This window comes from Zeugodacus cucurbitae, chromosome 6 (genome assembly GCF_028554725.1).
Source record: "Zeugodacus cucurbitae isolate PBARC_wt_2022May chromosome 6, idZeuCucr1.2, whole genome shotgun sequence".
NCBI classification, from domain to species: Eukaryota; Metazoa; Arthropoda; class Insecta; order Diptera; family Tephritidae; genus Zeugodacus; species Zeugodacus cucurbitae.
In genome coordinates this window covers 42984562-42998742 of record NC_071671.1, presented here as the reverse complement: position 1 = coordinate 42998742, position 14181 = coordinate 42984562, and the positions used below count along the sequence as shown (strand labels likewise).

At 37.8% G+C, this 14181-nt stretch overlaps 2 protein-coding genes across 2 annotated transcripts; both read left to right on the top strand.

Annotated features, from left to right (window-relative positions):
* The first annotated feature begins 4574 nt into the window (after window positions 1–4574).
* Window positions 4575–5294, top strand: LOC128922786 (uncharacterized). The gene has a single exon (XM_054234625.1). The coding sequence runs from the start codon at window positions 4739–4741 to the stop codon at window positions 5039–5041; it is 303 nt and encodes a 100-aa protein (XP_054090600.1). The 5' UTR covers window positions 4575–4738; the 3' UTR covers window positions 5042–5294.
* Window positions 5295–7266: 1972 nt separating this feature from the next.
* Window positions 7267–7726, top strand: LOC128922725 (neuropeptide-like protein 32). Its single transcript, XM_054234262.1, has one exon. The coding sequence runs from the start codon at window positions 7362–7364 to the stop codon at window positions 7611–7613; it is 252 nt and encodes an 83-aa protein (XP_054090237.1). The 5' UTR covers window positions 7267–7361; the 3' UTR covers window positions 7614–7726.
* The last annotated feature ends 6455 nt before the right edge of the window (window positions 7727–14181 follow it).

The following is a 14181-nucleotide window of genomic DNA, read 5'->3' as shown; positions in this document are numbered from 1 at the left end:
CTAACAGCTACGGGCGGTTGGGATTGCAGTGCAGCTTTAAACGCGTTTTTCTCAAAACTACTTTTTTGAAGTCCGTGTTCACTGCCATTTGAAAACTACTCGACCGATTCATTTCAAACTTGGTACATATTTTCTTCATATAAAATACCTCCCCCCTACGTTTAGTAAACATTTTTTTTTTAACATGGAGTGTGGTTCCCACCCTGAAAATGGTGGTTGGGGGGAAGATTAGTTTAAAATTTAACTAAATTTTTATGGTTTTTCATTTTCGGATAATTTCCGGCCGAGTTACAGTGAACACCGCAAATTGTTTTTTTTTCAAGACGTCCTAGGGGAACCTCTGTCACGGGCTAATGGTTTAATATTTTTGGATGAAAAATTTACAGAACATAGTCAAAACTATGCTCAATGATGTATAGAAGGTTGCTTAATCGATATTTAAGATAAAAAATCACAAAAAAAGTGTTTTTTTTTTACGCTCAAACCCAGATCAAACCATAGTTTTGACTATGTTCTGTAAATTTTTCATCCAAAAATATTAAACCATTAGCCCGTGACAGAGGTTCCCCTAAGACGTCTTGAAAAAACTATGCTCAATGATGTATAGAAGGTTGCTTAATCGATATTTAAGATAAAAAATCACAAAAAAAGTGTTTTTTTTTACGCTCAAACCCAGAATTTGTAGTAGTTATAAATAGTCATAGTTTCAAATTAATTTTTTGAGTATCTCAGGTGGTACAGTGATAATTTCTTATGAATTTTTGCGACCTTCTGGTCTATGGATGGGGTCATATGTAGAAGTTTACGCAAGTGAGGAAAGTTTCTCGATTGTCATTCACTTGGGAGTGGCCAGGAACGATTCTTTTACATATGACTCAAGCAGATCACGACTTCCGGTTTTAGACCAAGTATCCCCTGGGTAGCCAACAGACATGCGTTTGAAGGCGAGCTAAAGTGAGAAGGCGAAGCCCGCTTCTGCGGTTGTGCGTAGGGCTTGGGACCCACCACATAAAAAAACCTCCCCAATGAAAAAACAATCAGAAGAGAAACCCCGCTATTGATGACGACCCCTGCAAACGAACTGAGGATCATGATTTGAGGGCATGCACCTGGAATGTCCGGACCCTTAATTGGGAAGGTGCCTCTGCCCAGCTGGTTGATATCCTCATACAACTAAAGGCTGACATCACCGCCATCCAAGAAGTGCGATGGACGGGACAAGGACGGACGAAGGTGGGTCCTTGTGACATCTACTACAGCCGCCATATAAAGGAGCGCAAATTTGGTGTTGGATTTGTGGTGGGAGAGAGACTCCATCGTCGAGTCCTGGCATTCACCCCGGTGGATGAACGTCTTGCCACAATCCGCATCAAAGCGAGGTTCTTCAACATATCGCTGATTTGCGCCCACGCCCCAACGGAAGAGAAGAACGATGTGACCAAAGATGCTTTCTATGAGCGCCTAGAACGTACCTATGAGCGCTGTCCCCGCCACGATGTCAAAATCGTGCTTGGCGATTTTAACGCCAGGGTGGGTAAAGAAGGTGTCTTTGGCACAACAGTCGGAAAATTCAGCCTCCATGACGAAACTTCGCCAAACGGCCTGAGGCTGATCGACTTCGCTGGGGCCCGAAATATGGTTGTCTGTAGTACCAGATTCCAGCATAAGAAAATCCATCAAGAAACATGGTTGTCCCCGGATTGAAACACGCGCAATCAAATCGATCACGTTGTGATAGACGGTCTCCATGTCTCCAGTGTTTTAGACGTGCGTACGCTCCGAGGACCAAATATTGACTCGGACTATTATTTAGTAGCAGCAAAGATACGCACTCGCCTCTGTGCAGCAAAGAACGCGCGTCAACAAATACAAGGAAGGTTCGACGTCGAAAAGCTGCAATCACAACCGACACCCGAGCGATTTTCTACTCGACTTGCACTCTCTGAGAGCACTCATCAGCATCTCGATATAAGGGAGCTGTGGAACGGCATCTCAAACTCATTGCATACCGCTGCAGCCGAAACGATTGGTCTCCGGCAACGCCAAAAAACTAGTTGGTACGATGAGAGTTGTCGTTCCGCAGTGGAGAGATAACAGACTGCCTACCTCGCAACGTTGCGAAAGACCAGTGTGATAGTACAACACCAGGAGATGGCGAACCCGATTTCCCAATCGATGACGATGGAATAGATATTCCATTACCCGACCATGAAGAAATTCGAATAGCAATTACCCGCTTGAAGAACAACAAAGCTACGGGGGCCGATGGACTACCGGCCGAGCTATTCAAATACGGCGGCGAAGAACTGATAAGGTGCATGCATCTGCTTCTTTGTAGAATATGATCGGAAGAAAGCATGCCCGACGATTAGAATCTCAGTGTGCTCTGCCCAATCCATAAAAAGGGAGATCCCACAATCTGCGCCAATTACCGTGGGATCAGCCTCCTAAATATCGCATACAAGGTGCTATCGAGCGTATTGTGTGAAAGACTAAAGCCCACCGTCAACAAACTGATTGGACCTTATCAGTGTGGCTTTAGACCTGGAAAATCGACAACTGACCAGATATTCACCATGCGCCAAATTTTGGAGAAGACCCCTGAAAAGAGGATCGACACACACCATCTATTTGTCGACTTTAAAGCTGCTTTCGACAGCACGAAAAGGAGTTGCCTTTATGCCGCGTTGTCTGAATTTGGTACCCCTGCAAAACTAATACGGCTATGTAAGCTGACGTTGAGCAACACCAAAAGCTCCGTCATGATTGGAAAGGACCTCTCCGAGCCGCTCGATACCAAACGAGGTTTCAGACAAGGTCAAGACTCACTATCGTGCGACTTCTTTAACCTGATGCTGGAAAAAATTATAAGAGCTGCAGAGCTAAATAGAGAAGGTACAATCTTCTACAAGAGTGTACAGCTCCTGGCGTACGCCGATGATATTGATATCATCGGAAGCAACAACCGCGCCGTTTGTTCTGCTTTTTCCCGCATGGATAAGGAGGCGAAGCGAATGGGTCTGGAGGTGAATGAGGACAAGACGAAATATCTCCTGTCATCAAGCAAACAGTCGGCGCATTCGGGTCTTAGCTCCCACGTCACTGTTGACAGTCATAACTTTGAAGTTGTAGATAATTTCGTTTATCTGGGAACCAGCATTAACAACACCAACAATGTCAGCCTTGAAATCCAACGCAGAATCACTCTTGCCAACAGGTGCTACTTTGGACTGGGTAGGCAATTGAAAAGTAAAGTCCTCTCTCGACGAACCAAAATCAAACTCTACAAGTCCCTCATCATTCCCGTCCTACTTTATGGTGCAGAAGCGTGGACGGTGTCAACATCCGATGAGACGGCACTAGGAGTTTTCGAGAGAAAGGTTTTGCGTAAGATTTATGGTCCTCTGAACATTGGCAACGGCGGATACCGCAGACGATGGAACGATGAGCTGTACGAGTTATACGACGACATTGACATAGTTCAGCGAATAAAAAGACAGCGGCTACGCTGGCTAGGTCATGTTGTACGAATGGGTGAAAACACTCCAGCTCTGAAAGTGTTCGATGCAGTACCCGCTGGAGGAAGCCGCGGAAGAGGACGACCTCCACTCCGGTGGAAAGACCAAGTGCAAAGTGACCTTGCTTCACTTGGTGTTTCCAGTTGGCTATAATCGCTTAAGCGGTTTCTACGCCAAATATATATATGTATATATATATATATATATATATGGTCTATGGATTACTCGCGTTCATTTTTTTCTGCTAGTAAAAAGGATTAGGCAAATCTGTAGAGCCATTTAAGGTCACGTCCTTTTGACTTCATATATTCAGGGTTTACGTTTTTCCACTGAATGTGAATAGTTTGATTCGACGTATGACATGGCCCGACGTCGTTTTGAAACCATTAACTAATAAAGCTGTTTTATTCTATTTCGGACATAAGTTTTTTGTAATACAATGGTACCCAAAGACAATAATTTGGTTTAATAATGAGGCCTGAGATCATGAATGGGTTCAATTCCTTGCACCCTGAAAATTGTACTAATCTATATCTTTATCTCAAAAACATGTCTAACTTTATCTGTTATCAAATGTTAAAGTTAGCCGGTATTTACATACCTACATGGCACGTTTTGTATTTATAGGAAACACTGATGAGTTGTCGTGCTCGCGTTGACGATTTCTCGGTAATTACTTCGGTGTCACATGACTTATACGGAGTGTTATTTAATAATAGATTCTTCGATTTCATTCATTAATAGATGTCAATAGTATTCGATATGCAAAACACACGAGTATTGTGTGGTTGACCTGTGCAGGTGATAGCGACGATACATCACTAAATGAGCGCGCTAATCCAAGTCAACGCCAATGTGAAAATGAGACCCGGCATTGTTGACATTTTTTTCACAGTTAAAATAAGCGGTTGACTTCGTTGTTGTTGTTGATGATACAGGTGAATATACTTGATGTTTCTAATCTTTACAGCTCAACGAATATTTGCAAGTTTTCATTCTAAGTAACTAACAACAGTTTCACTATTATTTATTTCATTTTGTCTTGGAATGTGATTTGATTCATATAGTACGAATATAAGCAAATGCAGTTTTCGAATATAAAAGCAAAGCGATATTCAAATTATAGTCAAATCATTAAAGACTCTTCCAGAGGAATACACCTCTCTCTCTCTCTTAGTAAATATCCAGTATCCTTGTTGTGAAAATAGAAAACATCGAAAATGGGTGCATTCGGCGTTTGCTTAGTTCTGGTGCTGTTCGTGGCAATTCTGGTCGGTACCAGCGGTAATCCTATCGACGATGAGAGCATCGTAACTCTGGTAGCAGCGGAACAGCCGTTATCCCTGTTAGATGTCGAAACCCAGCAAGGACATGAGAACGAAGGCGATCGTTTGGCCCGCCATCGTGGCTATGGTGGTTGGGATGGTGGCCACCGTAGGGGTTATGGACATGGTGGCGGTTATGGACATGGTGGTGGATATCACGGTCATCGTGGTGGTCATCGCGGCGGTTATTACGGTTGAAACGTATTCTATTTTTATATTTAAATTTTGAAATTATAACTGGGATACTTTAATGCCATGAAATAAAAACGAACAAAAAAAATTGTATCAATTTTAAACGTAATTATTTAAATGAAATAAAACTAAGGATGTGAGGTGAAACAATTAATAATAATTGTGACGAAGTTCATTAGCAAACCTTGGAATAATAAAACGATATTCGGAGAAAAAAATATTGTTCTTTAGAATTATTATGCCACGTTATTTCCATATTTTAGCGATTGTCAATAACGAAAAGTGTCGGAAACATTAAATTTTACAAAAAAGATCCAACAGACATTCTGCACTTAAATTGAATAGTGGGCATGGCGAACATATCAGTAAATATTTCAGATATTTTCTGGAAATTCAGAGGACGTCTTTGTCTTTTAACAATGTTCCTCTGTGTCAAAAATGGTCAAATTCAGATCAATACTTCTTCTAGCCATCATATACCTCGTATACGAGTTTTCAAATTTCCGCTGAACTTTACCGGTTAAAATATGAGATATCTTAGAAAAAGTATGTGAATGTACAATCTTTGATATAACGTAACTTGGTGACGAAAATAGTTGAAATCGATCCAGGAATAGCTTCCTTATACTATATATAAGGATTTTTGTTATTCTAGTGGACTTTATGTGAATATACGGGATGTATTGTGTGTTGTCTCATTAATCATTAAACTAAAAAGTGTATAAGAAGCATCAGTAAAGCAATCTATGTTTAATTGCTTTAGCTAATTATTTATTGCTTTTTGCTCTGTTTGAAAAAATTTCAAATATGCTTATAAGCATATCACAATTAATTGTTGATCCGGTCGGCATGTAAACATCTAATTGCGAAACAATAATTTTCTAATCACTTAAATCTCTAATTTTGTATATTTAAACTTCATTAGACAATAAATTTGCGCTATTACGGTGCACTTACAAATAAGGGGAATATTATTGAAATTGTAAACATTCACAGCGCGGAGAGTTTAATAAAACAAAATTAATTTTAACACTGAAAAATAACCATAAAACAAATTGAAGACGCGCACTTATTCTTAATCAAGCAGATTTTCATTATATCATATTATTTCATTATCATATGTATGTATTCATTTTTTGGTTAACCCAGTACGTTTCATAATCTCGAGTTATGTTAATATTCAAACAATGATACATGACATCGCATCCTGTACCCTCTTAGTTGTGTTAATTAAGATTTGAACAATTAAAAATTTTCGAGGCTGACATTAGCTGTTATCGATTGGCTAACTGCTATTGACAAGCTAATCGAACAAACTTTCCAAATTTTCATACGAACTGGCAGCACTGAAATCGATTTGTCTATACTTGGCCGCACTGAACTCTTCTACCACCGTCAGTGTCTTACGTTTTCTGCAACAAATTTAATTTCTATTAAAGTTTTTTATTCAATAAATTCAATACAAAAATACTTACGATTTATCTTCGCCTGCTATTTTCAATTTCAAATTTGTGTATAACAATTTTTATTATTTTGATAGTAATTTGTCCTTTGAGCCGTTCACAATAGTAAAATGGTTCTAAAATGTGTAAAACAAAACTTGGTAGCACTCAGTAAGCGGCGATAGGAGTTTTAATGAGGTATTCGCATATTCTCCTGCACGAATTCAACTAGATAACTTTGTTGTTGCTTTCACATGTAAAATTTTTGACAGGCAGCAGCGCCCAAAGATAGCGAGCGGAGAAGTGACCAATCGATGGCAGCTATTGAGTATTAAAGCAAACAAGAAGTATATTATGAGTATTACAGATGTAGAATTGGATGTGGAATTCGATATAGAAAACGCATGAGTTGTGTGTCTGATAGCAGAAGATAACGGTGATGCATCACGAATGAAGCGCGTAAATTAGAGCCAATGGGAACGAGAAGATGGCACACACCCATGAGCAAAAAAAAGTGTCCCCAAATCAAGTTGTGGAACACTTGTTTTCATTGCGGTTATAGTATGAGAAGTCGGTTTTTAAATTTATAGGCGGCTGTTGAGTTTTTTTGTTCAATTTCTAAACTTGTACTTTTATTTTTACAAAACAACAATCATGTTCGAGATCGTACATTTCGGTGATTTTTTGAATAATTTAGATTAGTAAAATGATGTGTAAACTTATAAGCGCACCGGTTATGTTGCATTTCATCAAAAATTAGCTACATTTTTCGAATATAAAAGCAACACCACTTTCAGAATTAGTCAAAACGTTAGCAACTCTTGTAGAAGAACTTTCTAAGTAATTACTCAGCATTATTGTCGAGTGAAGCAAAATCACCGAAAATGCGTGCAATCAGTATTTGTTTAGTTCTGGTGTTGTTCGTGGCCATCGTCACTTTGGAAGCAGCGCAACAGCCATTATCCCTGATCGATATCGACGCGCAGCAAGGACATGAGAACGAAGGCGATCGGTTGACCCGCCAATATGGTAGCTTTGGAGGTCGTGGAAGTTGGGGTGGCTTTGGTAGATTTGGTGGCCGTGGTGGCTATGGTGGCTATGGCGGTTATGGACGTCGTGGTGGCCATTGGGGTTAACATTAGCAAGAAATGTGAAAAACTAATTGGTATTTTTTTAGTTAAATTATGACTTTTTTAATGTGATTAAACAAACGTATTAAATAATAAAAACAAACAAGATTTTGCAATAATTTGTGGTGTTTTCAATATATTGTGCAAATTATATTCTAGTCAACCTTATATTGAAATTTTTTCAGTGCATAATTCTATCAGAGAAGCTCAAAACTCATTTGTGTATGGATGAACTGTTCTTCAGGAACTTTCATACCTGTAGTATTATTAATTTCTGAATTCAAAGCAAATACAATCGCTGGTTTGTAAAAACTCATATGTAATATTGGTCAGATACAGGTTTTGTATGTACATACATATATAAAAATTAAACCTGTTTTCCGTTGCCACGACATAGCATGAAAACGGCTGGACCGATTTCACTAATTATTTTTTGTGTGTAGTCCAGGGGGATTGAGGATGGTTCTTACGGAGAGAAAAAAAAATTGCCTGAAAAAATCTAAAATTCATATTTTTCTAATCTCCCACAAACAATTTGTATTCTATAGGTATAAAAATGAATTGCTAATAAAGTCCATTGAAAGTTGAAAACCCTAATATTAGCTTAGAAGCACCGAGGTCCTCGTGTTCGATATATGGGGCCTTAAAAACCTATGGTCCGATTTCGGCGATTTTTAGAATGGGACTGCCACACTAAAAACATAGTATTTGTGCAAAGTTCTTCACCGATATCTTCACTAGTGCTTAATTTATATATTGTAATGTAAACGATTCAGATCGTCTTCAAAGTTCTGGTATATAGGAAGTAGTACAATTATTGAGCGAGCTTTGAAACCATACGGACGTGTTCTCGATGCGGTCCGTGAAATCTTTCAAAATACAAAACAAAAAAAAATAATAACAATAAACAAGTATCTTAAAAAGTGCATTAAAGCAAGCGTTAGGCATTAACGCCGAAAGTGATAATCAAACCATAAAAACCAACAAAAAACAGTGTACAAACAAATAAAATAATAAAATAACAACTAGTGAGTGGTAAATAATAACAATATTATGAGCGCAGCGCAGCCTCACCAACAAGGCCGTAGGCATTCTCTGAATGCTTACTTTAGCTTTGTCGAGCCTGCAAAACCAGCTCCCACCAACAAACAAGGCAACGGTGAGAAGGATGTTTTATCACAGCGACCAACTGTGCCTAAGCTGGTCTTACAAACAACAAAATCAACAGAGAACGGCAGCCCACAGATGCTAGCAACAAGCAAGAACGCCCCAACAAATACGCAGGTACCGGCAAGTGAAATGACAGCGAAAGAAAACAAAAAAGAGGGTGAGAATGTACCTATGAAAAAATGTTCATCTGTTCAGATTGGCATTGACCGCTACGTCAATATAAAAAGGAAGTTAAGTCCTTCAAAGTCAGCGGTTAATCCTAAAAAATTCCAAGGCGGCACGCCACTCAAGAATAAACCCGAGATTTTAAAGGGCAACAGATTTGCCTTATTAAGCAATGATTCGGAAGACGCTGCGAAGGGTACCACCACAGCAGCCAATGCCAAACCGCCACCAATATATCTGCGAGAGCGTAGCTCAAATGCACTTGTTGCTAAACTAAGTGAAATTGTAGGTAGCAACAATTTTCATATAATGCCTTTGAAAAAAGGCAATATTGACGAAACTAAAAACAGTCCTACACTGAAAAAAGTTTTATGGACATTGTTAAGTTTTTGTCAACTAAAAATAAGAACTATTATTCTTACCAACTTAAGAGCTCTAAGGGCTTAGTTGTTGTAGTTAAAGGCATAGAGTCTTCCGTAGACTCCAGCGAGGTCAAAGAAGCTCTTGAAGAATGCGGCTTTGAAATTAAAACTGTTGTAAATATCTTCAACAGAAACAAAGTACCACAACCCATGTTTAGAATTGAATTGATGCCGAATTCTAACCAGCTTAAAAAAACGAAACGCATCCTATATATAACTTAAAATATTTGCTACACCGTAGAGTAACAGTAGAAGAACCACACAAAAGAAATGGTCCAGTACAATGCAACAATTGCCAAGAGTATGGGCATACCAAATCCTATTGCACCCACCCAGTGTTTGTGTGGTATGTGGAGATTTACATCCCACTTCCAAATGCACAATTAAGAAAGAAGATTTAACTAAAAAATGCAGCAATTGTGGAGGAAATCGCACTGCTAACTATAGGGGCTGTCCTGTATACAAAGATTTAAAATCGAAGCTATCACAGGGAATTCAAGCACGTCGTAACAAAATATTACATACACCCCGTAATGAAATTATAGATATCACAGACCACATTACAAAACCCGGTATACTTAAAAATACTGCAGTACAAGGGAGCTATGCCAATGTTGTAAAAGGCAACACGGTACAAATGCAACTACCGCAAAATCCACCAACAGGAGGTATTGAAACCATGATTATAAATCTTACGCAATGTATGACACAATTTATGTCTACTATGCAAAGCATGATCCAAGATTTAATAAAATCACAAAACCAAATGCTACAAACTTTATTAAGTAAAAAATGAGCGTACTAAATATCTGTATATGGAATGCTAACGGTGTTAACCAACATAAATTAGAGATTATTAAATTTCTGTCTGAAAAAAATATAGATGTAATGCTAATATCAGAGACTCATCTGACAAACAAAAACAATTTTAAAATACCGGGATTTAGACTGTATGTTACAAATCACCCGGATGGAAAAGCACACGGTGGAACGGCAGTGTTGGTTAGAAATCGGTTAAACCACTATGCAAAGGGAATCTCATGCTACAGCCCACTTACAAGCTACAACAATATCCTTAAAAAATCGGAATTGTGATTTAAATCTAACGGCTATATACTGCCCACCCCGTTTTAAAATTACAGATAGAGAATTTAAAGACTTTTTTGGTACGCTAGGTCATAGATTTCTAGCAGGTGGAGATTATAATGCAAAACACATGTACTGGGGTTCACGTCTTATTAATCCGAAAGGACGCCAGCTGTACACCACTATTATGAATAAGTATAATAATCTTGATATAATATCTCCTGGCAAGCCAACATACTGGCCCAGTGATCGAAACAAAATACCAGATCTAATTGGTTTCGCTGTAATCAAAAATATAGATAGATCGCTTCTGACAGCTGATACATGTACTGATCTATCTTCTGATCATTCGCCTGTACTAATAAAGTTATGTGAACAACCCATATTTGTTGAAACGAAAGTGGGCCTAACATCTCATAAAACGAACTGGCTAAAATACAAAAAATACGTAAGTAGCCACATTAATATTGATCTAAAAATAAACACAGAATGTGACATTGACGAAGGCATAAGAGATCTCAATGATATAATAACTAATGCAGCAGTCTCAGCAACACCAAATAAGAATTATAAGCCTCTTGGTCGCCGAAAAATCACTAATAGCGAAATTGAAAAGCTTGTAAATGAAAAAAGGCGAGCTAGACGTGAATGGCAAATAAATCGTTCCCCTTCTACTCAGCTCCAACTGAAATCTGCTGTGCGTAAACTAAAAAAGCACTTAAAAGCGAGGAAGAATATAACACTCAAAATTATATAAAGAAACTGTGTCCAAATTCAAGTAAACGAAACTCCCTTTGGAAAGCCCAAAAGTCTACGAAGCCTCCAGTCGACTCCAACATGCCTTTAAGAGGCTTGGGTGGAAAATGGGAACGAAGTGACGAAGATAAGGCAAATTGTTTTGCAAATCACCTAGAAAAGTTATTTCAATCAAATTGCCCAAAGAACAATTTTAAGTTGCCAATCATTCACAATACCGCAAACGAGTCGCTTGGGTCTATTAAGACTTCAACTACTGAAATTGTTAGTATCATAAAAGAGCTTAATCCAAAAAAATCGTCAGGCCACGATAATATTACTCCAAAAATACTAATTGAGTTACCAAATATTGCTTTAACAGTGCTCTCCTTGCTCTTTAATGCAATTTTTAATTTCGGATACTATCCTATTTCATGGAAAAAGTCGCAGATAATCATGATAGATAAACCGGGGAAAGACCTGAAACAGCCGTCTTCAAACAGACCAATCAGTCTCCTACCCTGTCTTTCTAAAATATTTGAAAAAGTGTTACTATCAAAGATGTCTCCTATCTTAATTTTTACTCAAGTTACAGCTTGCACAGATGGACGGACGGACGGAGAGACAGACATTCGGATTTGAACTCCACTCTTCACCCTGATCACTTTGGTATATATAACCCTACATCTAACTCGTTTAATTTTGGGTGTTACAAACAACCGTTATGTGAACAAAACTATAATACTTTCTAGCAACTTTGTTGCGAGAGTATAAAAATAGAAAACAAAAAATAATAATATTTTGAAGGTAGTTATTGTTGCTTTGTTAAAATATTTTTCTCATTGTTCAATTGTATAAGTTTGTGTCGATAGCCCAAAACAATTTGTAACAAATAAGGAAAGGCTAAGTTCGGGTCCAACCGAACATTTTATGCTCTCGCAATTTATTGATGTAATTTTATTAAGATAACACACAATTTGACCTATATATTCGACATAAATTCCAATAGAAAATCATCGTATATAGTATATGAGGACCGTGGTAATTCCTGAACCCATTTCACTCATTTCCACCATCAAAGCATAACGAGAATAGGGACAACTTGGCAACCTGTTAGTAGGCACACAAACTGTACATTCGGCAATGAAATTACTCCTAAATTGCATATCAACGAAACACCAGTTTGCAAAATCGCCAAATATAGCGCTATAGCGAAGATTCTCCAGATATGCAAGTTGATAATTTGAGTACGGCGCATAAAAAATCGCTTTTTTATACATACGTGTGTTTTTGCAACAAGATCAAACTGCGATTGTAGAAGCAGTTGATAGATATTGGAATTGGTAAGGTCACAGTTGTCATCATGCTGTATAACATAAATCAACCTCGACTTTGTAATGAACTTTGTATCTTCATCGAAGCCAAGATTGATTGTATTTCTCTTGTGGCCGGGTCTGCTATTCTCTAATGAAATCTTAAGTTGCAAGTTTATATTTATTTTTTTTCAGTTGACAATATGTCTTTGATAATATCGCAGGAGTCCAAATGTTCGTCAAGTGTATACGTATCTTTTAGTTCTGTTAAACGAACATTCTACTTTGAAGTGAGTCCTTAGCTGTCGATTACTCAAATACGCTAATCTTATTTTATAGGCACTTAATACACTTATGGCAGATCCGAATTCAAATGCGATCCAGCTATTACTGGGCATATGTATTTGCACCCACAAAAACGGAAAAACTTTAATCTGATAAGTGGCCATGTTACTCTCTATTATATCATTTTAAGTGTACTTGTGTGACCAATACATTTTTAGAGTAAAGAGAGAGTAAATAGTCTCAATATCGATTTTGGTTTAATTTTTCTCGCATAGGCATTTGTTGTTTTTGCTCTGATTATTGAAATTTCTATTTTTATGTATATAAGCATCTCTCAATTAATTGTGTTAAACCTGTCGGCACTTGACAATTCATTGCGATTTCCCAATCGTTTAACTTGTAGAATTTGTAATTTATTAGCATTAGACAATAAACTTGCGCTATTATTGACTACTTATAAGGGGGATAATATTTTCATACTCTCGCAAAATATTGCACAGAGAATAATGGTTTTGCCCACATACGGTTGTTTGTGTCAGCTAAAACTAAACGAGTTATATAGATATGGAGTTATAGATATTAAATCGATCATGATGACGAGACGACGATGAGTTGAAATTGGGATGCTTATCTGTCCTTTAATCTCAATGAAACATTGTACTTATGTTCATTTGGTACATAAGAAGATTGGTATTGCAAATGGGAGAAAACTGACCTGGGCGTTGTCTCCTAATAATTTTTTTGTATATATCTCGTAAACTACCATCAACCATACCGTAACCATGCTCACTCTCCACATAAGTGTTTTGTTGAAAACTACAAAATGAGTTTTAAATCACTCACGCCAGATTTTCAAAATTTTATAAAATGTATACAATCGGTGTGACATACACTTATGGGTCAAAAATTATATTTCAGGAACTCGACAAATTTCAACCAAATTTGGTACAAAATATTTTCTTCACATTCTGCTGTCACGAATTGGATTCCTAATTTTGGACTCCATCGAAATAAAATTCTGCACAAATAATGCATCTATAGAAATTCAGAGGGAATCATTTTTTGATGCCTCTCTGCTAAAAATGGGTGACATCGTGTCGAAACTTTCCCTAGTCCCCATAAACCTAATATATGAATTTTCAAACTTCAGGTGTGCTTTAAAGCCTCCCTCTCTTCCAGCCCCCATATGCATTGATTTTCACTATTCTTGTGTAGGGTCATCTTTTATGTTTGAAAGATTTTTATCCCCTACAGGGTATATTAAGTTTGTCACGAAGTTTGTAACACCCAGAAGGAAGCGCCGGAGGCCCTATAAAGTATATATATAAATGATCAGTATGTTGAACTGAGTCGATTTAGCCATGTCCGTCTGTCTGTATATATACGAACTAGTTCTTT

Excerpts from the sequence above, each read along its gene's own strand:
- LOC128922786 (XM_054234625.1), top strand. The coding sequence starts at position 4,739 with ATGGGTGCATTCGGCGTTTGCTTAGTTCTGGTGCTGTTCGTGGCAATT.
- LOC128922725 (XM_054234262.1), top strand. The coding sequence starts at position 7,362 with ATGCGTGCAATCAGTATTTGTTTAGTTCTGGTGTTGTTCGTGGCCATC.